Source organism: Myxine glutinosa, chromosome 11 (assembly GCF_964187855.1).
Source record: "Myxine glutinosa chromosome 11, kmMyxGlut1.1, whole genome shotgun sequence".
Taxonomy (NCBI): Eukaryota; Metazoa; Chordata; class Myxini; order Myxiniformes; family Myxinidae; genus Myxine; species Myxine glutinosa.
The window spans coordinates 25,209,725-25,233,235 of record NC_136271.1 but is presented as its reverse complement, the minus strand read 5'-3'; the positions used below and the strand labels follow the sequence as shown (position 1 = coordinate 25,233,235).

Sequence of the window (23,511 nt, the reverse complement as noted above, 5' to 3'; positions counted from 1 at the left end):
CATTACTCCCTAGCGGAAGTAATAATTAAAATAAAATATTGAATCTTCACAGCAAACTCATCTTCGATGAGCTATAAACCTGTCAAATTACTGTTAATCCAACAATCATTGTAGTGGTGGCATGTTTTACCCTGAACATTATCACACCAAACAGATGACATGCATCGCGCAAGTGAAATTAAGATTTTCATGCGCATGTGCAGCAGGTGTTACACTAATCATCATAAAACCAGTGTACATGCTCCAAAAAAAAAAATCTACTTCTTTATCGTGAATCCCAAATATGCTAACAAATCACTCAGTTACTGCATGGTGGTAATGAGCTTGAGTCAACATTTGGTGCAGCTGTTTATCCGAGGCATAGAACCACCTTCAGAGGCTATTTTTCTCCGCAGAGCTGGGGTTGGCCTTTTTCGGGCACCGTGGTCCCCTTTTTGAAGCAATGTTTTATGGCCGGATGCCCTTCCTGCCGCCAGCCCTGTTAGTCGCCTCTTGCGACACACAGGGAATTACCAGTGAACTGCTACTCAATTCGCCGACCTCGGAAGGATGACAGGCTGAGTCACCCACCTGGCGTTAATTCAGCGATCCACCGGGATTCGAACCCAATATCCTCGGATCCCAAGCCAGCACCCTAACCGCTAAGCCAACACCAGGCTTTTATCCGAGGCATAAAATAAAATAAAATAAAATAAAATATATTGGGTATATATAATCTTTTCCGTTAGGTGTTTAAAAGATAGAATGAGGCTCTTTTAAGGTCTTGAATTAATCAAATATACCATACCCTTGGCAAGAACTATGCCAGGTGGTTTGCCGTTGCCTTTCTAGCAGTCAGTCAGGGCAGGCATTTGTAATTTGTTCAGCATGACAACAAGGTGCCTACTCTCCACGAAAAGCATTGTGGGATCTTTAATGTCCACCAGCAACAACCAGTACTGACCGCCGGGTGATCTGGCTTAACGTGCATGGCGAACACGTTGATGGTCACCCGGAACGTGAAACACCAGGGTGGACGTTTATAGTCGAATCGAGATTCTAACCGAAGCTAGATAGCTCAAAAGAAAGTACACCTACCTCTAAACTATCCTGCCAGTGCAAATTCCACTTCAATAATCACATTGAGGCTTAGTCCAGGTGGTGTTTTACAGCTGGGGACTCACAAGGCTTGCGTGGCATGTTTTTTGTTGGAATGAAGAACTTTGCCATTGTTTTTAAAAAGAAAGTCACAGTGACCCAGAAGTATGCATTTTCCTTTGGTTTTGTGTTTTATCCTTAGCTTTGCTTTGCTTAACATCGAATATTTAACTCGAACGCCACTCAGTAGAGAGCATACCTCCACCTGGTTGGCCATATCACTCAATGGTGAAGAAGCACATAAAAATTCTACTAGCTGGATCCGGATCCGGATCTTCATCAAAATTGAATAGATTCTTCCTTGTCACACACACATCCTCTCCAACAAGTTTCGTCCAAATCCATCCATAACTTGTTTAGATATCCCGCAATGTTTAGTTTTTGGCCCGATCTCCCAATGGTGAAGAATCACTTAAAAAATCAAATAATTCTCATATCCGAATCCATATTCAAATCTTCGCCAAAATTGAATCGATTCGGTCTTGTCAGACACCCATCCTGTCCACCAAGTTTCGTCCAAACCCGTCCATAACTTTTTGAGATATCCTGCTACGTAAAGTATTTGACCCGATCTCCCAATGGTGAAGAATCACTTAGAAAATTATAGTATCCGGATCCGAATCGGATCTTCATCAAAATCTAATCATTTCGTCCTTGTCACATACACATCTCTGCCAAATTTCGTCCGAATACGTCCACAACGTTTTAAAATATTTTGTTCACAAATGGACAGACAAACGGACAGACAGGGGTGAAAACATAACCTCCATCCACCTTTGGTGGCAGGGGTAAAAATGGCCTCAGCTGCTTAAAAATCATGAGTTATTTCATTGTTTATTTGTTTTTATTAAGATATGGTCTCGTATCATGTTCTGAGCATTATTTTTCCAAGTTACATTCCATAGAGAAGGAAGAAGGTCATTTATAGTTACGAAAGCACTTCATCCGAAATGTTGTATCACCAGATATTAGAATTTTTTTTTAACGGATTCCTCACCATTCAGTGATAGGGCCAAAAACTATATGTTGCATGATATTTCAAAAAGTTGTGGACGGATTATGACAAAACTTGGGGGATGAGTTGGTTAGATGACAAAAACAAGCCAATTAGATCTTAGGTAAGGTCCAGATGCAGATCCAGCCCATCAGTGGGATACAAAACATAACCTGTCCAGCCTGGCAGAGGTATGCACTCTACCAAGTGCAGTTCTAGTAATTATTAGCGCTGAGGAAGCGCCTCTAGCGAATGACTTCCAGCCAGTGTAACGCGAATTCCTGTCACAGGAATTCTGAGATCATATAAGTGGGCGTGGCAGTTCCTGATTGGTTCGTGTTGGGGAACCCCTTCTCGCTGCCGACGTGACGTAAATTCGCGCACGCGCACTGGTGAAGCGCGAGATTCAGCCCAAGGTTCTTATTACCTTCGCAAAAGCGGAAGGTTATGTTTTGATCGCTGTGTATTTATTTGTATGTCTGTGTGTGTGTGTGTGTGTATGTTATTCGCATAACTCAAAAAGTATTCAACCGAATTGCATGAAATTTGGTGGGATGATTGGTTATTATACGGGACACATTTGATTAGATTTTGGGAGCAATCGGGTCAAAGGTCAAGGTCAAGGTCACGAAAAGGTCAAAATCGTATTTTTGACCCAGTGAAGACATTACCCTTGTTAGCGGTTGGGGGTCAAAGGTCAGGGGGGTCACGACCTTGCAAAATGTGCGTTTTTTGTCATAAGTCGGTCAATTCTTATCCGATTTGCATGAAATCAGCACCAAACTGTTCACTGTTCTGTTCCCTACACTCCCATGCCAAGTACAGAACAGTAGCTGCGGCGAAGGTATGCGCTCTACCGAGTGCCCGTTCTAGTTATTATTATTATTATTATTTTTGTATACAAGATCGAGGCTCGAACCATGATCGAGGCTCGAAATTCCATGCCCGAACCTCAGCGCAATCCAAGAGGATTCACTTGTTATTGTTATTATTACCTGGCATGCTGCTGGTACAGCTTAGCAACAAATACAAGAGACCTCCTGTTGGTCTGTCTTGTCCTATGCTTATAGGCTCGTCCCAAGTCAAACCACGACACAACAGGAGAGGAGCAAATGTATCTTTCCACATAGTGCGTGTGTGATCTTCCAATCGGTCGAGGGATTTGTAAAGAGCATGATGGCCACATTACTACCGCGGTGATGGCATAGGTGTCTGAACCATCGACATTTGGCACAGTCGACAACAGAGACAAAGTCTGTGTGCTGAGAGATACACTACATGACCAAAAGTATGCGGACACCCCTTTTAATTAGCGGATTTGGCTGTTCCAGCCACACCCATTGCTGACAGGTATATATAATCAAGCATACAGCCATGCAATCTCCATAGACGAACATTGGCAGTAGAATGGGCCGTACTGAAGAGCTCAGTGACATTCAACGTGGCACCGTCATAGGATGCCACCTTTCCAACAAATCAGTTCTTCAAATTTCTGCCCTGCTAGAGCTGCCCCAGTCAACTGTAAGTGCTGTTATTGTGAAGTGGAAACGTCTAGGAGCAACAACAGCTCAGCCACAAAGTGGTAGGTCACACAAGTTCACAGAACGGAACCACTGAGTGCTGAAGCACGTAGTGTGTAAAAATCGTGTCCTCGGTTGCAACACTCACCACCGAGTTCCAAACTGTCTCTGGAAGCAACGTCAGCACAACAACTTTTCATCGGGAGCTTCATGAAATGGGTTCCCATGGCCGAGCAGCCGCACACAAGCCTAAGATAACCATGCGCAATGCCAAGCGTCAGCTGGAGTGGTGTAAAGCTCACCACCATTGGACTCTGGATCAGTGGAAACGCGTTCTCTGGAGTGATGAATCACGCTTCACCATCTGGCAGTCCGACGGACTAATCTGGGTTTGGCGGATGCCAGGAGAACGCTACCTGCCCGAATGCACAGTGCCAACTGTAAGTTTGGTGGAGGAGGAATAATGGTTTGGTGCTGTTTTTCATGGTTCGGGCTAGGCCCATTAGTTCCAGTGAAGGGAAATCTTAACGCTGAAGCATACAATGACATTCCAGATGATTGTGTGCTTCCACCTTTGTGGCAACAGTTTAGAGAAGGCCCTTTCCTGTTTCAGCATGACAATGCCCCCGTGCACAAAGCGAGGTCCATACAGAAATGGTTTGTCAATCAGTGTGGAAGAACTTGACTGGCCTGCACAGAGCCCTGACGTCAACCCCATCGAACACCTTTGGGATGAATTGGAATGCCGACTGTGAGTCAGGCCTAATCGCCCAACATCAGTGCCCGACCTCACTAATGCTCTTGTGGCTGAATGGAAGCAAATCCCCGCAGCAATGTTCCAACATCTAGTGGAAAGCCTTCCCAGAAGAGTGGAGGCTGTTATAGCAGCAAAGGGGGTGGACCAACTCCATATTAATGCCCATGATTTTGGAATGAGATGTGTGATGTTCGGGTATCCACATACTTTTGGTCATGTAGTGCATTTATGGCATGCTTGCACCAGAGGAAGACTGATCCCAAGTATGTATATCTAACCACATGTCCACAGAGTGCTCATTGTTGACTCGGATTGAGGAGGGTGAGGAGTCACGTTTAAAAACTGAATCCTGATTTGGAATCATCAAATGTAAAATTTGACAAGATATAACAGCTTGAATGTAGCAAAGTCAATGTTGCAAAATTTCTCCCCTCCAACCCCCATTCCCGAATGATATGGCACGCGTCTTTGAAACATTCAATAATACACACACACACACACACACACACACACACACACACACACACACACACACACACACACACACACACACACACACACACACACACACACACACACACACACACACACACACACACACACACACACACACACACACTAGTTTAAGCTTGTTGCATCCAATAAGATGCCAATGATGTAATGCTTCAAATAGATAAACCTTTTGCTTAGTAGTTGTGCATCCTTGGCAGCAGTAACAGTAGTCGGCTGGCAGAATAACCTAGAAGTCCGCACTCTCACCTCTAAGCTGGGTATCCTGGGTTTGAATCCCAACCAATTCTATAAACTATCTTTACAGGCATCGATGTTCATTCGCGAAGAGTATGTGAGCTATCACCGGAAATATGAACAAATTGCAAATTCCTGCCATAACCACTGCTGGGAAGGCAATGGCAAACCACCCAGTTTAAGTTTTGCCAAGAAACTGCTTAGGCAGCACCGACGCCCTGCAACAGAGTATGGTACAGTACATCAAAATGAGACAGTAGTGGCAGCCATTCATTGTCGAGAAATATCTGGGAACATATTAGGAATCTGGGGGATCATATTAGGAATGATCATATTAAGATCATATTATTTTAAGGAATATCTGGGGGAACATATTAGGAATGCAGGATCATATTAGGAATGATCATATTAGGGTCATATTATTATTAGGAATATCTGGGGGAACATATTAGGAATGCAGGATCATAATAGGAATGATCATATTAGGAATTTTATTTATTTATTTTTTGTATACAGAATCGAGGCTCGTGAAAGAGCAAACATTTATCACACAAAAAAAATCAAACGGACAAACAAAATATATAATTATCATATTAGGATCATATTATTATTAGGAATATCTGGGGGAACATATTAGGAATGCAGGATCATAATAGGAATGATCATATTAGGATCATATTGGGATCATATTATTATTAGGAATATCTGGGGGAACATATTAGGAATGCAGGATCATAATAGGAATGATCATATTAGGATCATATTGGGATCATATTATTATTAGGAATATCTGGGGGAACATATTAGGAATGCAGGATCATAATAGGAATGATCATATTGGGATCATATTATTATTAGGAATATCTGGGGGAACATATTAGGAATGCAGGATCATAATAGGAATTATCATATTAGGATCATATTGGGATCATATTATTATTAGGAATATCTGGGGGAACATATTAGGAATGCAGGATCATAATAGGAATGATCATATTAGGATTATATTGGGATCATATTATTATTAGGAATATCTGGGGGAACATATTAGGAATGCAGGATCATAATAGGAATGATCATATTAGGATCATATTGGGATCATATTATTATTAGGAATATCTGGGGGAACATATTAGGAATGCAGGATCATAATAAGAATGATCATATTAGGATCATATTGGGATCATATTATTATTAGGAATATCTGGAGGAACATATTAGGAATGCAGGAGATCGCTTTTCTGGAATGATGTGCCTGGAACTGTCCAAAAAGGTCACCAAAAGAACTCGGTCTGAAGGTTACCGGCGCTTTAAGTGGCTTACAAGCCCCCACAAGCCCCCACGGACATAATATAATAACCCAGAGGCTAAGAGACTTTTTACATTTAATTAACACTTATCTGAAACGATGACATTCCATGAAAATAATAATAATCACATTTACCTTTGAAACCCAACTTTGAGCGACCTGGTGTCGGTGCGCATCAAAGTTTTGCGTTCACCTTTAATAGCTGGTTTACGTGAGCAGGGATAAAACGGAACCCTCGGCTTCATTGATACTTTGGTTACTCGACCTTTGCATTGGCGGATCGAGTTCCTGAGCGCAAAGTTTTCCTGCACGTACACAAGTCCGGGAAAAACAGCACCTGCTTCGGAGAGAGATGGATTATTTACTTTACCGCTGGCAAAACGCCTGGCGGTCCCAAGATTAAAGGGATCTCTGTCCGTCTCGGTCCATGTGGAGTAGAGGGTCCGTGTCCGCACATACGTGTACAACGCAGTACAGGTGAGGCTGCACGTGTACGTGCCCCGTCACCACGTGGTTCATTCACATCGCACCTTTTTAAAGTGATCTCACCTACAGCACGCGTCGTCTCACCTACAGCACGCGTCGTCTCACCTACAGCACGCGTCGTCTCACCTACAGCACGCGTCGTCTCACCTACAGCACGCGTCGTCTCACCTACAGCACGCGTCGTCTCACCTACAGCACGTGTCGTCTCACCTACAGGCCAATCAACGAACGGCGCGCCGTTTGCCCACGAGTAATTACGCAGCGACCGTCGTCATTCGGACGCTCACAAACCAAAACGTCACCGGGAGGGTCGCGCGTGTCAAGCGAAGGTTTTTTTGTTTTTTTTTCCCGAAGGTGCTCACCTCACGTGACGTGGAAAAGGTCCTCACAAAGTGGTGATACATGGCCAACATGATCGCAGCTTTCGAGGTGCTGTACGTGCAGCGCGGCAGTCGATGGCATGGGGTAGGGTAACGCGTACGCGCTCAAATAGGCAGCTTGCTCTCCAGCACCCTCGGTGACGGGGGCTGACGCAATCCCGACCCGCGTTATGCCAGTCGGTCGGACCCGCCCGTGGTCACGCCCACAGCCCCGCCCACCGTGTCATCGCCGCTGTTGCGCGACTCGACTCGCGACGCATTTACAAGACTTCAGTTGAAAGATGTAAACGTGTGTGTTTTAACAACGATGTACTCAACTTATGAAAAAATTCAATGGGGATTTATTTGTTGTGAACATACTCATTGTTACCTCCGCCACGAAAGGTGGATGGAGGTTATGTTTTCACCACTGTCAGTTTCTGAACAAAATATCTCAAAAAGTTGTGGACGGATTTGGACGAAACTTGGTGGAGATGATGCGTGTGTGACAAGGAAGGGTCGATTCGATTTTGGTGAATATCTGAATATGGATTCGGGTATGCGAATTATTTAATTTTTTAAGTGATTATTCACCATGAGGAGATTGGACCAAAAACAATACATACCAGGATATCTCAAAAAGATACGGATGGATTTGGACGAAACTTGATGGAGAGGATGTGTGTGTGACCAGGACGATTCGATTCGATTTTGGTGAAGATCTGAATATGGATTCGGATATGATAATTATTTAATTTTTAAGTGATTCTTCACCATTGCATTGGGAGAAAGGATCAAAAACGATACATAGCAGGATATCTCAAAAAGTTGTGGACGGATTTGGACGAAACTTGATGGAGAGGATGTGCGTGTGACCAGGACGATTCGATTCGATTTTGGTGAATATCTGAATATGGATTCGGATATGCGAATTATTTATTTTTTAAATGATTCTTCACCATTGGGAGATTCGGCCAAAAACGATACATAGCAGGATATCTCAAAAAGTTATGTACGGATTTGGACGAAACTTGGTGGAGAGTGGAGAGGGTATGTGTGTGAGAAGGACGATTCGATTCGATTTTGGTGAAGATCCGAATATGGATTCGGATTTGTGAATTGTTAAATTTTTTAAGTGATTCTTCACCATAAGGAGATCGGGCCAAAAACGATACATAGCAGGATACCTAAAAAAGTTGTGGACGGATTTGGACGAAACTTGATGGAGAGGATGTGTGTGTGACAAGGAAGAATCGATTCAATTTTGGTGAAGATCCGATCCGACTAGTATTTATTTATTTATTTTTTGAAGTGATTCTTGACCATTAGCAGATAGGACCAAAAACGATACATAGCAGGATATCTCAAAACGTTGTGGACGGATTTGGACGAAACTTGATGGAGAGGATGTGTGTGTGACCAGGACGATTCGATTCGATTTTGGTGAATATCTGAATATGGATTCGGATATGCGAATTATTTATTTTTTAAGTGATTCTTCACCATTGGGAGATTCGGCCAAAAACGATAGATAGCAGGATATCTCAAAAAGTTATGTACGGATTTGGACGAAACTTGGTGGAGAGTGGAGAGGGTATGTGTGTGACAAGGACGATTCGATTTTGGTGAAGATCCGAATATGGATTCGGATTTGTGAATTGTTAAATTTTTTAAGTGATTCTTCACCATAAGGAGATCGGGCCAAAAACGATACATAGCAGGATACCTAAAAAAGTTGTGGACGGATTTGGACGAAACTTGATGGAGAGGATGTGTGTGTGACAAGGAAGAATCGATTCAATTTTGGTGAAGATCCAGATCCGACTAGTATAAAAAAAATTTTAAAGTGATTCTTCACCATTAGGAGATCGAGGCCAAAAACGATACATAGCAGGATACCTAAAAAAGTTGTGGACGGATTTGGACGAAACTTGATGGAGAGGATGTGTGTGTGACAAGGAAGAATCGATTCAATTTTGGTGAAGATCCAGATCCGACTAGTATAAAAATTTTTTTAAAGTGATTCTTCACCATAAGGAGATCGGGCCAAAAACGATACATAGCAGGATACCTAAAAAAAGTTGTGGACGGATTTGGACGAAACTTGATGGAGAGGATGTGTGTGTGACAAGGAAGAATCGATTCAATTTTGGTGAAGATCCGATCCGACTAGTATTTATTTATTTATTTTTTGAAGTGATTCTTGACCATTAGCAGATAGGACCAAAAACAATACATACCAGGATATCTCAAAAAGATACGGATGGATTTGGACGAAACTTGATGGAGAGGATGTGTGTGTGACAAGGACGGATCGATTCGATTTTGGTGAAGATCTGAATATGGATTCGGGTATGCGAATTGTGGACGGATTTGGACGAAACTTGATGGAGAGGATATGTGTGACAAGGACGATTCGATTCGATTTTGGTGAAGATCTGAATATGGATTCGGATTTGAGAATTGTTTAATTTTTTTAAGTGATTATTCACCATTAGGAGATAGGGCCAAAATCGATACATAGCAGGATATCTCAAGAAGTTGTGGACGGATTTGGACGAAATTTGATGGAGAGGATATGTGTGTGACAAGGACGATTCGATTCGATTTTGGTGAAGATCTGAATATGGATTCGGATATGCGGATTATTTAATTTTTAAGTGATTCTTCACCATTGGGAGATTCGGCCAAAAACGATACATAGCAGGATATCTCAAAACGTTATGGACGGATTTGGACGAAACTTGGTGGAGAGTGGAGAGGGTATGTGTGTGACAAGGACGATTCGATTCGATTTTGGTGAAGATCCGAATATGGATTCGGATTTGTGAATTGTTAAATTTTTTAAGTGATTCTTCACCATAAGGAGATCGGGCCAAAAACGATACCTACAAAAGTTGTGGACGGATTTGGACGAAACTTGATGGAGAGGATGTGTGTGTGACAAGGAAGAATCGATTCAATTTTGGTGAAGATCCGATCCGACTAGTATTTATTTATTTATTTTTAGAAGTGATTCTTGACCATTAGCAGATAGGACCAAAAACGATACATAGCAGGATATCTCAAAAAGTTAAGACGGATGATTTTGATTAAATGTGATTCTGTATTGTGATTTTCTGGTCTACTCTGGGATACAAAACGTAAACTTCACCTGGCGGAGGTATGCTCTCTACTGAGTGCCGTTCTCGTCACCATTATTTTAAGCGACGGGTGAAATGCAAGTCGTCGTCGATCGAGTTCCGTAGTTGTAAAACTGTCTCCATCAGGTCCGTGAGAGTTTGTGCTCTTTGTGTAAAAAGTTCACTCTTCAAATGTCCACATTTAAAATACATTAATTGCACGGATTTAAGTGGTCATTCCACATTGGTACCCGCCTGGAAACTTTCAGAAAGACGTTTCATTGAGAAAGTTATGGACAGCTCTCGTAGTATGGGGAGGTGTACCGTGTACCTGTGTGAACCGTGTACCTGCGTGAACCATTGTGTGGCTCAAGTCTCAGCCCATACGCCATTCCCAGAGATTGAAGTCATTGGGGTAGAAATATCATTATATACACAAAGAATTAAGTTAAGCACCCCTACACAACGAATTAAGGTAAGCACCCCCTAATATATATTCTTTGTGTATATGTATACATTGGCATATATTCTAAGGTATGTGAGATCAAATAATGATTGGTATGACATTAGCAATTATCCATTGATGAAATTGAGTGATCAAAGTGAAAAAAAGTGATTGGTTGAGTCAGTGATCCGTGGGTCCTACACACGTTATTGACGCAAAGATCGCTAGAGGTCTTCTCAGAACAATGACTGTACGTTAGAAAACATAAACGTCATCCACACTGTCCGTGATGGACCTATAGCTCCATACTTAAATTGAGGTGAAAATATGCCTAAAATTCCCAAAAAATTTCACCTTAAATTATTCAGAATAAAATATTGAAAACGGCATGATTGTTATGTTTTTATGTGACCATAATATCACTTCTCCAGAAAATATAGCAATATCATGGGTATATTACACTGTTTTGACGAAAACAAACTTGTAATGTGCGAGGTTGTAAAAAAACGGGGGGGGTGCTTAACTTAATTCTTTGTGTATATAAAAAGATCGACACTCGGTAGAGAGCATACCTCCACCAGGTTGAACAGTTTGTTTTCTATCCCACTGATAGTGATAGGCCAGTCTGGATTTGGACCTGAACCAAAATCAAATCGGCTTATTTGTCACCTAACCAACTCATCCACCAAGTTTGGTCATAAGTCGTCTGCAACCTTTTTAAATACCATGCTATATATCGTTTTGGGGGGGCATCTCTCAATGGTGAAGAATCACTTTTTAAAAAATTTAAACTCGTATCCGGATCTTCACCAACAATAAATTTAATTCGTCCAGGTGACACACCCAACGTGTCCACCAAGTTTCGTCCGAATTCGTCCATAACGTTTTGAGATATCCTGTTCATAGAGAGACAAACAAACAGGGGTGACAACAACCTCCACAGCTCCAGCCACCTTCAGTGGTGAAAGGTAAATATAGTCAATCTAAAGCATGACAATTACCGGTTAATTAACTTCCCCACTGATGAATGTTGTCGTTAACACGGGTCTCCTCCAACACACTCCACCCCCCCCCCCCCCCTGCAATTTCCGACGGACCAGATCGTTATTCACCTTTCTGAAACACCACCGAGCATCTATATCTGCTTTAAACATCTTTATTCACCAAACGCAGTGCCATAATGTTTGGTTAGAGATTTAGAGTCTCTCCCTCTGAGTCTAGGGAAGTCATCATTATTATTTAATACGAGCAAAGGTCCCCGGCGTTGCCGGGCAACGCAGGTTGGTTTCGCTCACGAGGATATCAAGAGAGGTGGGAGAGAGAGAGGAAAAAGGGGAGGGGGGAAGAGAGAGAGAGGAAAAGGGGGGGGGGAGAGGAAAAGGGGGGGGGGAGAGGAAAAGGGGGGGGGAGAGGAAAAGGGGGGGGGGGAGAGGAAAAGGGGGGCGGAGAGGAAAAGGGAGCGGGAGAGAGGAAAAGGGGGGGAGAGGAAAAGGGGGGGGGGAGAGGAAAAGGGGGCGGTGGGAGAGAGAGGAAAAGGGGGCGGTGGGAGAGAGAGGAAAAGGGGGCGGTGGGAGAGAGAGGAAAAAGGGGAGGGGGGAGAGAGAGGAAAAAGGGGAGGGGGGAGAGGAAAAAGGGGAGGGGGAGAGAGAGAGAGAGGAAAAAGGGGGTGGTGGGAGAGAGGAAAAGGGGGCGGTGGGAGAGGAAAAGGGGGCGTGGGAGAGAGGAAAAGGGGGCGGTGGGAGAGAGAGGAAAAGGGGGCGGTGGGAGAGAGAGGAAAAGGGGGAGTGGGGAGAGAGAGGAAAAAGGGGAGGGGGAGAGAGGAAAAAGGGGTGGTGGGAGAGAGAGGAAAAGGGGGCAGTGGGAGAGAGAGGGAAAAGAGAGGGGGAGGGAGAGAGAGAGGAAAAGAGGAGGGGGGAGAGAGAGAGGAAAAAGGGGAGGGGGGAGAGAGAGAGAGGAAAGTCCGGGGGGGAAGGGGCGCGGGACCAGGGCGGGGAGAGAGGAAAGGGGAGCGAGAGAGGGAAAGGGGCGGTGGGAGAGAGAGGAAAAGGGGGCAGTGGGGAGAGAGAGGAAAAGGGGGCAGTGGGAGAGAGGAAAAGGGGACGGTGGGAGAGAGAGAGGAAAAGGGGGGGGGGGAGAGAAAGAGGAAAAGGGGGTGGTGGGAGAGAGAGGAAAAGGGGGTGGTGGGAGAGAGAGGAAAAGGTGGTGGGGAGAGAGGAAAAGGTGGGGGGGGGGGGGAGAGAGAGAGAGAGAGAGAGAGAGAGAGGGGAAAAGGGTGGGCGGGGGTGGGTGGGAGACGAGAGGAAAAGGGTGGCGGGGGGGGTGGTGTGGGAGAGCGAGAGGAAAAGGGTGGGGGGGTGGGAGAGCGAGAGGACAAGGGTGGGGGGGGGGTGGGAGAGCGCGAGGAAACGGGTGAGGGGGGGTGGGAGGGCGCGTGCGGCCAAGGAGTGGGAGGGCGGGCGCTGAGAGAGGAAAAGGGTGGGGTGGGAGAGAGAGGAAAAGGGGGGGGAAGGAGAGAGGAAAAGGGGGCGGAGGAGGGAGAGAAAGAAGAGAGTGGGGAGAGATGGTGAGCGGAGGAAGACGGCATGGGACGGGGACGGCCATGGGTACGGGGGAATGGAAGGGCAGGAACGATGAAGGCCGGGGTCGAAAGAGGATGGGGAGGGGAGAGCAGGAGGGGAGTGAAAGGGGAGTGGGAGGGGAGGTGAGCAAGGAGGGGGAAGAGCAGGAGGGAGCAGGGTTGGGTGGGGATGGGGGAGAGCAGGAGGGAGCAGGAGGACAGTGAGGGATGAGCAGGTAGCAGAGCAAGAGCTAACAGTGGTGTTCGTTCCATTGCCAAAAAGCTTGAAGAGCGCCACTACATGCCCAGACATAACGAAAAACGAAAGAGCCTTTACATGTAATCCATAATCAAAGGAGGCGCCAAGCGCCCCTCCCTCTATATATGGGACCGTTTCTCTGTATGCAGCTTTAACATAGGGACTGAAAATTGGTTTCTCTGCTTCTACTGGATGAAATCGGCTGCAAATCTCAGAAGTAAATGCTTTGTACGTCAAGGTAAAATGTTCCAAATTTCAGCAACGTCCGTTTATGCATTCTTGAGTTTTATTAATGAAAACTCTCGAAACAACATTGGTGTCTGTCAGTCCGACCGTCCACCTGCCCGCCCAAAATGTGTTGGCGCTCATATCTCAAGGACTATACATTGAAACTGGCTGAAACTTGGAATATACATCGACCAATGTCTAATTAATGGCTTTCAAAACAAATTCCACCTAAGTGCCATAGTATTTGCTTGGCTCATTGGGGCGAACCCCAAAAAGTTGGACGTAGAAAAATTTAGACTCCGGTAGTAATCAATAGAGAACGAAGTTGCATGCCAAGATAATGAAAAAGTCACAAAAAGAATGGCGGCAATTTTTTTTCTTTGCCCAGGATTAGATTGATGCCGTATTTCATGATGAGCAATGGGAGAGATGGTTTACAGTATCGGGGAGGACTCCCATACAATGAAAAAATGAATGAATGATCGTTTTAAGGCCATTTTTCCCTGCTGGAGCGGGGATTAGCCTTGCGGGCCCCGTGACAATCATGGTTCCCTGTTTGAGGCAATGTTTTTATGGCCAGATGCCCTTCCTGACGCTAACCCTTAGTCGCCTCTTACGATGTGCAGGGATACGGTGTACCTATTCTAGGTCGGGGTACACACCGGGATCATTCATCCCAGCAAGCTGGTGCTCCATTTGCCGACCTCGGAAGGATGACAGGCTGAGTCAACCCCCCTGGCGTTAATTCAGCGAACGACCGGGATTCGAACCCAGGATCCTAGGATCCCAAGCCGGCACCCTAACCGCTAAGCCAACACCAGGCTTGGGACTCCCATACAGACTGTAGGAAATAGGTTGGTTTTTAATTTGTGTAATTTAATTGATGTATGTGATGTCTCCTTGTATTTTTTTATCGGTCGTTTTGACGGCCACTTGCTATGGCCATAGAAGATGAAGAACATTCTTGGGAAAAATTGCAGGGGCATAGAAATGGCCCCTTTGTGTGTTATGTGCCATGTGGCAAAGTATAGAAAAGAAGGGACATTCCATAGCTTGAAGAAAATGCCAAACAATAGAAAATAAGCGACATTCAAAAAAATGCTCCATGTTCTAGAATGCTGTTGATGCTCCTTAGGTTCTAGAATGTCATTGTATGCTTTAGTGTTAAGATTTCCCTTCACTGAAACTAAGGGGCCCAGCCCGAACCATGAAAAACAGCCCCAGACCATTATTCCTCTGAAACCAAACTTTACAGTTGGCACGATGCATTTGGGCAGGTAGCGTTCTCCTGGCATCCGCCAAACCCAGATTAGTCCGTTGGACTGCCAGATGGTGAAGCGTGATTAATCACTCCAGAGAACGCATTTCCACTGCTCCAGAGTCCAATGGCGGCGAGCTTTACACCACTCCAGCCAACCCTTGACATTGTGCATGGTGATCTCTGGCTTGTGTGCGGCTGCTTGGACATAGAAACCCATTTCATGAAGTTCCCGATGAACAGCTGTTGTGCTGACGTTGCTTCCAGAGGCAGTTTCGAACTTGGTGGTGAGTGTTGCGACCGAGGACAGAATATTTTTATGCGATAAGCGCTTCAGCACTCGGCGGTCCCGTTTTGTGAGCTTGTGTGGCCGACCACTCCGCGGCAGAGCTGTTGATGCTCCTAGACGTTTCCACTTCACAATAACAGCACTTACAGTTGACTGGGGCAGCTCAAACAGGGCAGAAATTTGATGAACTGAGTTGTTGGAAAGGTGGCATCCTATGATGGTGCAATGTTGAAAGTCACTGAGCTCTTCAATATGGCCCATTGTACTGCCAAAGTTTCTCTAGGGAGATTGCATGGCTGTGTGCTTGATTATATATATATATGCAGGGGGCTGCAAAAGTAGGTATACAGTAATGAAAAACAAAACGTGTGCACAAAACGTATTTTATTGATTATACAAGCATGTCAATAATAACATATCAATAATAAACATATCAATAATAAACATATTAATCCCTCAAATGTTCAAACTGTTTGCCCCCGGCATTCACACACTCCACTAGTCGAGTGTGGACACCCATGCACACTCTGGCACAAAGGTCTTTATCAGCATCAATTTCCTGGCAAGCCTCCCGTATGAACTGAATCATGGCATCAACAGAACGTGGCTTGTGTGCGAAAACCCTGTCTTTTACACATCCACAGAAAAAGAAGTCCATAGGGGTGAGATCCGGCGAACGTGGCGAACGATCCGAGTCATCCTCTAATAAACCATGCATCAATCGTGGCACGTACATTTTCAGTCCTGCACGGTGCATCAAACGACCCAACGATCTGCGTTCAATACCCAATTCAGATGACGCCCTGTTTTTCGATTTCTGAGGGCTCTGGATAAATGCCAGGGCGACTTGCATTGCATTCTCTGGCGTTGTCACGGTGACTGGTCGACCACTCTTCGGCGAGTTGTCGATAGACCCCGTCCTCTCAAATTTGTCACGTATCCGGTAAATCGTGAGCCTCGTTGGTGGAGGCGATGCAAATGTTTCTCGCCACTGCTCTCGCACACGTTCACTATTCTCTGTCTTCCAGTACTGTTTCAAAATCCATTTGCGCTCCTCGTCCGTTGAATTACCAGCCATCATTAAATTTCCACTTCACCTGCAAATAATAGATGTATTATAGAAAAAATTACGAAAATAAAAATATTAAAAATGGTAATAATGATTTTAATGAATTAAATGAATTCTAGTATTAAATGAATCCTAGCACCACTATTATAATACTGGTATAATCCTTACTGTATACCTACTTTTGCAGCCCCCTTACCTGTCAGCAATAGGTGTGGCTGAAACAGCGGAATCCACTTATTAGAAGGGGTGTCCACATAGTTTTGGCCATGTAGTGCACAGTCGTGGCCAAAAATCTTGGCACCCTTGCACTTTTCTCAAAGAACTCACAATTTTCTCGAAAAATAAGTTGAAATTGACAAAAGTATTTGGTCTCCATAATTCTATATTTCACCGTTAATATTACATAACCTTTGTTTTTGATTCAGAACTTAATATATCCTTTTAAATCAGAAAATAAAAATAAATGGCATTGACAAAATTATTGACACCCGAGACTTCATATTTGGTAGCACAAAAAGCCTTTGCCTTTGGTAGGCTTTGGTTTTTTTTGGTAGCCTTTGGAAAAAAAAATAACTGCAGTCAAGCACTTCCTATAGCCATGAATGAGCTTCCTCCACCTCTCTACTGGCATTTTGGCCCACTCTTCTTTTGAAAACTGCTCCAGTTCTCCCAGATTTGAAGGGTGCCTTCTCCCAACTGCTGTTTTCAGATCTCTCCACAAGTGTTCAATGAGATTTAGATCTGGACTCATTGCTGGCCACTTCAGAACAGTCCAGCGTTTTGTCTTGAACCATTCCTGGGTGCTTTTTAGAGTGTGTTTGGGTCCTGCTGCAAGACCCATGACCTTCGACGGAGACCCAACTTTCTGACACTGGGTTGAACACTGCGCTCCAAAATGCCTTGGTAATCCCCTGATTTCATGATGCCATGCACACATTCAAGGCACGCAGTGCCAGAGGCAGCACAACCCCAAAACATCACTGAACCTCCTCCATGTTTGACTGTAGGGAAGGTGTTCTTTTCTTTGAAGACTTCATTTTGTTTTCTGTAAACATAGAGATGATGTGCTTTACCAAAAAGCTCTAATTTGGTCTCATCTGTCCACAGGACATTCTCCCAGAAGGATTTTGGCTTGTTCAGGTGTGTTTTGGGAAAACTAGTTAGGCTTTGTTATGGCTCTCTCTGCCAGCAGTGGGATCCTCCTGGGTTTCCTACCAGAGAACCCCCTTTCATTGAGCTGGCGACGGATTCTGTGAGTTCAAACCGTCGTACCTTGTATCTGAAGGTGAGCTTGAATCTGTTTGGCAGTTGATCGAGGAGCTTTCTCCCCATTCGAACAATCCTACGCTGCAATCTTCGATCAAGTTTTCTCTTGCGGCCACGTCCCGGGTTTGGCAACAGTGCCATGGGCTTTATACTCCCTGATAACATTGCGTACGGTGGACACAGGAACATCAATGTCTCTGGAGATGGACTTGAAGCCTTGAGATTGTCCGTGCTTGGCTACAATCTTGTGTCCGGCCTCCTCAGACAATTCTCTGGTTTTGTTTCTTTTCTCCATGCTCATTGCATGGTTCGGTGGATGTGTGGAGTATCGTTGAGAGAGAGGAAGACAAATGATTAATTGTGAAAGATGATGGGAATAGAGCCTGTGATGGATGCTGTGAAGAGAAACAGGTTGAGATGGTTTGGTTATGTGTTGAGGAAGGATGAAAGTGACTGGTTGAGAAGAGTGATGGAAATAGAGGACGGGGAAGACCAAGACTTGGCTAAAGGTGGTGGAAGAAGAAATGCGGGCAAGGGGGTTAAACAAGGAGAGATGCAGAAAATAGGGCAAAATGGAGAACATTGTCATGGAGCCTGCAAGGCTAACCCCCGCTCTAGCAGGGAAAATGGCCTTAAAATGCCTGTTGTTGTTGTTGTTGTGTCTCCATGCTCATTGTGGTACATACAGTGACACAAAACAGCAGAATGACTCCTCCATACAAACTGGTTGAATGAGTGATTTTTATATTGCAGGCACCTGCAACTCACCACAGGTGAGTTCAATTCCAAAGTAAAGGAGAATCACCTGTAGTCAGGTTCACTATGTTAACAAATATAATTTCATTCAAATTTTTGGGAGATTAGCAAACCTGTACATTTTTGGAATCATCAGAGCATGGAGAATCCGAAAATCAATGTTGGCATTTGCACAGTCACCTGCATGGCCGCCATTTTGGATTTTCAAAATGGCCACCATAAAATACATATTTTGCGCTGCCTTGGCTTCTAGTCAACCAAGTTACTTAATTAAATATGCTAATCCTATGTTTTCTGGGTCAAGGAATCCAATAAAGGCCTTAAAATAGTGCTCAGGATTAGAGAAAAGCAACAAACAAGGGTGATTGAAAACCATTGTCTTTATATTTGTGATATAACTGTATTACATAATACATGATATTGCAAGTCCTTTGAAGTTATAGGTATGGGTTTATAAAGCAAGAAAGCAGCCTTGTTAGAATCAGATTGAACTATAAGTCCTATACACAGGATCAACTAGGTCTATACCGTTCAGATTATGCTTTAACAGATCTTCATCACTGTCCTGAGTGTCATTTTTGCAAAGTTGTCGATGCAAATGCCAATATTGATTTTTGGATTCCTCATGCTCTGAATATTCCAAAAATGTATAGTTTTGCTCATCTCCAAAAATTTTGAACGAAAAAAAACAGAGTGAACCTGACTACTGCTTGAAATCGAATTATTTCTAACAACTTCTAAAAAGCTGCCAATAATATTGTCTGGGCCATTTTAGGATTTATGTGTGGAATAAGCTAAGCTGTAGTAATTTTTTCAGCTTTTTTTTTTTTTTTTGGATACAGAGTCGAGGCTCGTGAAAGAGCTAACATTTATCAAACTAACAAATCAAACAAACAAGCAAACAAAGTATATCAAAAGGGGAGCGGTCGACAAGATGGGGAGAGAAGGGGAGGAAGCACACAAACACAACATTTGAGAGCAGGGACATCGGGAGATGTGTGGGAGGGAGAGGGCCTGGGGGGGGGGGGGCAGGATAGGTATAAAACGCAAGGACTTCCAGGAAAGAAGTCGGCACCTCAAAAAGTGGATTTGGGGTGAAATTAGCGGGGGTAGAAAAGATCAAGGTTTTTGATTGGGGAAGATAAGAGATGGTGGTGAACAGCCGTTTTAAAGACCTGGAGGGAGGAGTGGGATTGAAGAGGGTGAGGGAGTTTGTTCCAGAGGCGGGAGAAAAGAGGCATGAAGGAGTCAAGGTGAGCAGAGAGTCTTGATTTTGGCAGTTTAACCATAAGAGGGTTGCAGGCAGATCTTGTGCGACCTGTAGGAATATTTGGGGGACAGAGCCCAGAGAGAGCTGGGGGAGCAAGGCCGGAGAGGAGTCGGTAGGAGACGGAAAGACCACCAACCTGCCTGCGGTGAGTAAGTGAAAGGCCCTCGGAGATAGCGTCATCGCGGGAGATTCCAATGATTCTGAATGCTTTGGTTTCAACAGCGTGAAGACGAGCTAGGTGTGAGGCAGGAGCACCAGCCCAGAGGGGAGAGCAGTACTCCATTGAGCTGTGGATGAAAGCCTTGTATGTGGTGAGGAGCTCAGGTGTGCCAAGGAAGGACTTCGCACAACGGAGGATGCCCAGTCGGCGACTGGCTTTGGAGGCCAGCTTGGAAATGTGGTTTTCCCAGGAAAGATCATGGCAGATAGTGAGACCCAAAAGCATGAGTGTCAGAACTTCCTGGAGAGGATTATTCAGAAAGTATATGGGAGGGTTGTCCAGTCGGTCTTTTCGGAGAGACATCGTAAGAGTGTGAGATTTGTCAGGATTGAAAGACATGTTCCACTTGTTTGCCTAGTCTGTGATTTTGTCCAGGTCTGCAGAGAGTGAGGAGGCTGCAGACTGCAAATCTGAGGGATGAGGAATGGAGCGGCAGAGGGTAGAGTCACCAGCAAAGAGATAGAGAGGATTTTCAAGAGAGTCAGAGAGATCATTGATGAAGACCAGAAAAAGCACAGGGCCCAGAACACTGCTTTGGGGAACTTCAGCCTGAACAGGAAGAGGAGATGAGAGAAACCCATTCAGGGCCACACGTTGACTATGACTAGAGAGGAAGTCCGCCAGCCATGCGTGGAGATTTCCATGGATACCAAAGGAGGAGTGTTTGGTGAGGAGAGCGGGGTGCCAGACCATATCGAAGGCACGTCATATGTCGAGGGGGACAGCTCTAATTTCCTGTTTGGCATTGAGGACCTTCATCCATTGTTGAGACAGCAGAAGCAGCATGTCCAGAGTAGAGTGACCTGGTCTGAAACCAAAAAGCTTTGAAGCTTTTTTTGTTTTGCTCCATTGCAAACCAAAGATATATATGTGTGAATACCAAAATATTTTTTAATTTCAACAATTTTCTAGAAGACATGGTGCATTATTTGAAAAAATTGCAAGAGTGCCAATATTTCTGGCCACGACTATATATATACACACACACTCTTGCAACATATATATATATATATATACAGACTTGGCATTTAATATGGAATTTTTTTTTTTCTTGACTTGGGTTTACTTTCTTAACTCAGTATATCAATCTGGTGAGTTTCTTTTACACTTTGGTGATTTCTTTGTTAAAAGAACCATGTCACTGATTGTCTGTCGCAGCAAGAAGTCAACAACAGGATTATATCACAGGTGGCGTGGCAACATGTACGGACAGGTGCATTTGACGATTGGCTTCACCGTCGGGTATACAAGGGTTGTTGCGTTCTGCATTAGTGGAAAACAACTGCTGCAGCTGCACGTCTCCAAAAGTTATTGCCGCTTCCTCTGGAGATAGTCCGTCAACTCGACAATGCTGTTTGTCATGGAGTGGTGGCTTTACGAAATTACGGCATGAAACAGCGTGCTATTGCTCGGCAGTATGGCATCACTCAAGGTCAGGTGTCAAAGATCCTGAAACGAAATGCTCAGAGGGGTGTCCCTACTCCAATACCGAGGCCAGGACATCCCCGCAGAACCACAAGGAGGGATGATCGCCAGCTGCACCGGTTAGTCCGCAATGGCCGTACCAAGTCAGCTAATCGGCTTAGGGCTGAGTGGCAGCAACAGACAAATGTGCCTGTATCCAGAAGGCTAGTCAACCAACGACTGTTTCAAGCAGGCTATCGTGCCAGGCGTCCCCTGAGAAAGCCACGCCTGACCACACAACACCGCCAGCGCCGATTGCAGTGGGCCAGAGAGCACCGTCAATGGCAGCCAGGACACTGGAATCACGTGATCTTCAGTGACGAGTCTAGATTTCTGGTCTATCGTCAAGATGGCCGCGTCCGAGTGCGCAGACAAGGCATGAAGCCTACAACAAAGATTGTATAGTGCCAAGAGTCCAAGCTGGAGGTGGTGGGGTGACCGTTTGGGCTGCTTTTCATGCAGGGGGCAAAACTGACCTGGTTGTTCTGAATGGAAACATGAACCAGTTCAAGTACAGGGCCATTCTGGAAGAAACATTGCTTCCATTTGCTCGTGCAGCCTTTCGAGGAAACTTTGTCTTCCAAGATGACAATGCACGGCCTCATCATGCTCGCATGATCCAACACTTTCTTGCTGACCGTGGTGTAGAGCATATGGAGTGGCCTGCCATGTCCCCGGATATGAATCCGATAGAGAACTTGTGGGCAGAATTAACGCGTCAAATCGACCACTTGGACCAGCAGCCGACCTCTGTGCGTAAATTGCAGCAGGCTATTGTCACTGCATGGCAATTGATTCCTGTCCAAACCTTGGCAAATCTCGTGAACAGCATGCCTCAACGTGTACGTGCTCTCCTAAATGCTCGTGGGGGTTACACGAAGTACTGAACTGTAATTTTACTGTCCGTAGTCCCAGTCGTAATTTAACTTTTGTTTTTGTTAAAAAAAATTTGGCTAATGTGCAAAATAAAGAGATACTTCTGGAAAACGTACAGAAGTTTAACACAGTACTGTCCATGAATTGAGTTCGATATCAGTTTACATCACTTTCAAGGATCAATTTATTTGTTTCGAAATGTCAAATGTGGTTTTTGTTTCTTTTAAAGGTCGCATTAACAAAATCTAAAATAATTTCAACATAATTCCAATGAACTTTTGGTTCTAAGACATTTTGAAAAGTAAGTTCACCCCCACAAAAAAAATATTCCATATTAAATTCCAAGTCTGTATATATACACATAATTTCAAAACACACTTGGTCACAAGTGTACCTCAATGACCGGGTCCTCAGTCGAGGTCCTCAGTATCATCCAGTTTCGGCCCTTCAACCTCGATATGGTCAGCTATGGTGGGCCAGCAGGGGCACATACGCCTCCACAGGCAGCAGCTACATCTGGATGCGTACATATCCCCACCCCCAGCCCGTGAGAACACAGACAACAACAACAACAACAAAAACAAAAGCGCCTCCACTCCCAGAATACACAGCCCTTTACCCACTCACTCACACACCAAAAAAACCACAACTAACCAACCGACCACCTACTCTTACAACATGTACCCCTCAAACACAAACACATTCATGCAAAACCACACCAACTCCTGCAACACACACACACACACACACACACACACACACACACCCTCCGAGCTCAGTCACTACCCCTTCAGGTTGAAATGAACCACCACCCACAACCTCAACCTGCACCATTCGACGTGCCTCCATAAACTTCCTCCAAATCCAAAGTAAGCCTTTCAAGGCAACCTGGGCCACTCTGTCACACATCCTCCTTCTTTCTGTCCTACACACACTCCAAGCCGAGCAAGAAATGCAGAAAAGGAATTGCTAATATACCCTCTACACCCCACCTCAAATGGCTGACAAGAAACTCACCAACCCTTCTCCCGGCACTGCCTCCAGCTCACTGTACTTTCCTCACTTCCTCTCGTGCACCTCCTCCATGTTCTCTTTCCAAGGTACAGACAATTCCCCTAAGATG

General features: G+C 44.7%; 2 protein-coding genes across 3 annotated transcripts in view; both read right to left on the bottom strand.

The window, feature by feature from the left end:
* The window catches only part of LOC137436512 (mitochondrial 10-formyltetrahydrofolate dehydrogenase), a 195,990-nt gene extending 188,465 nt beyond the window's left edge, over positions 1-7,525 (bottom strand). Inside the window, exon 1 of one of the 2 annotated variants that reach the window (XM_068130372.2) lies at positions 7,313-7,525. In XM_068130372.2, the coding sequence (XP_067986473.2) occupies positions 7,313-7,363 (51 nt within the window). In that variant the 5' untranslated portion in view covers positions 7,364-7,525. Of the gene's footprint in view, positions 1-6,599; positions 7,163-7,312 lie in introns of those variants that run through there. The other variant, XM_068130373.2, reaches the window with a different exon arrangement.
* Positions 7,526-15,834: 8,309 nt separating this feature from the next.
* The window catches only part of METTL17 (methyltransferase like 17), a 131,057-nt gene continuing 123,380 nt past the window's right edge, over positions 15,835-23,511 (bottom strand). Inside the window, exon 15 of the transcript XR_010986296.2 lies at positions 15,835-16,564. The gene's annotated coding sequence lies outside the window, so the exon portion shown is untranslated. The remainder of the gene's footprint in view (positions 16,565-23,511) is intronic.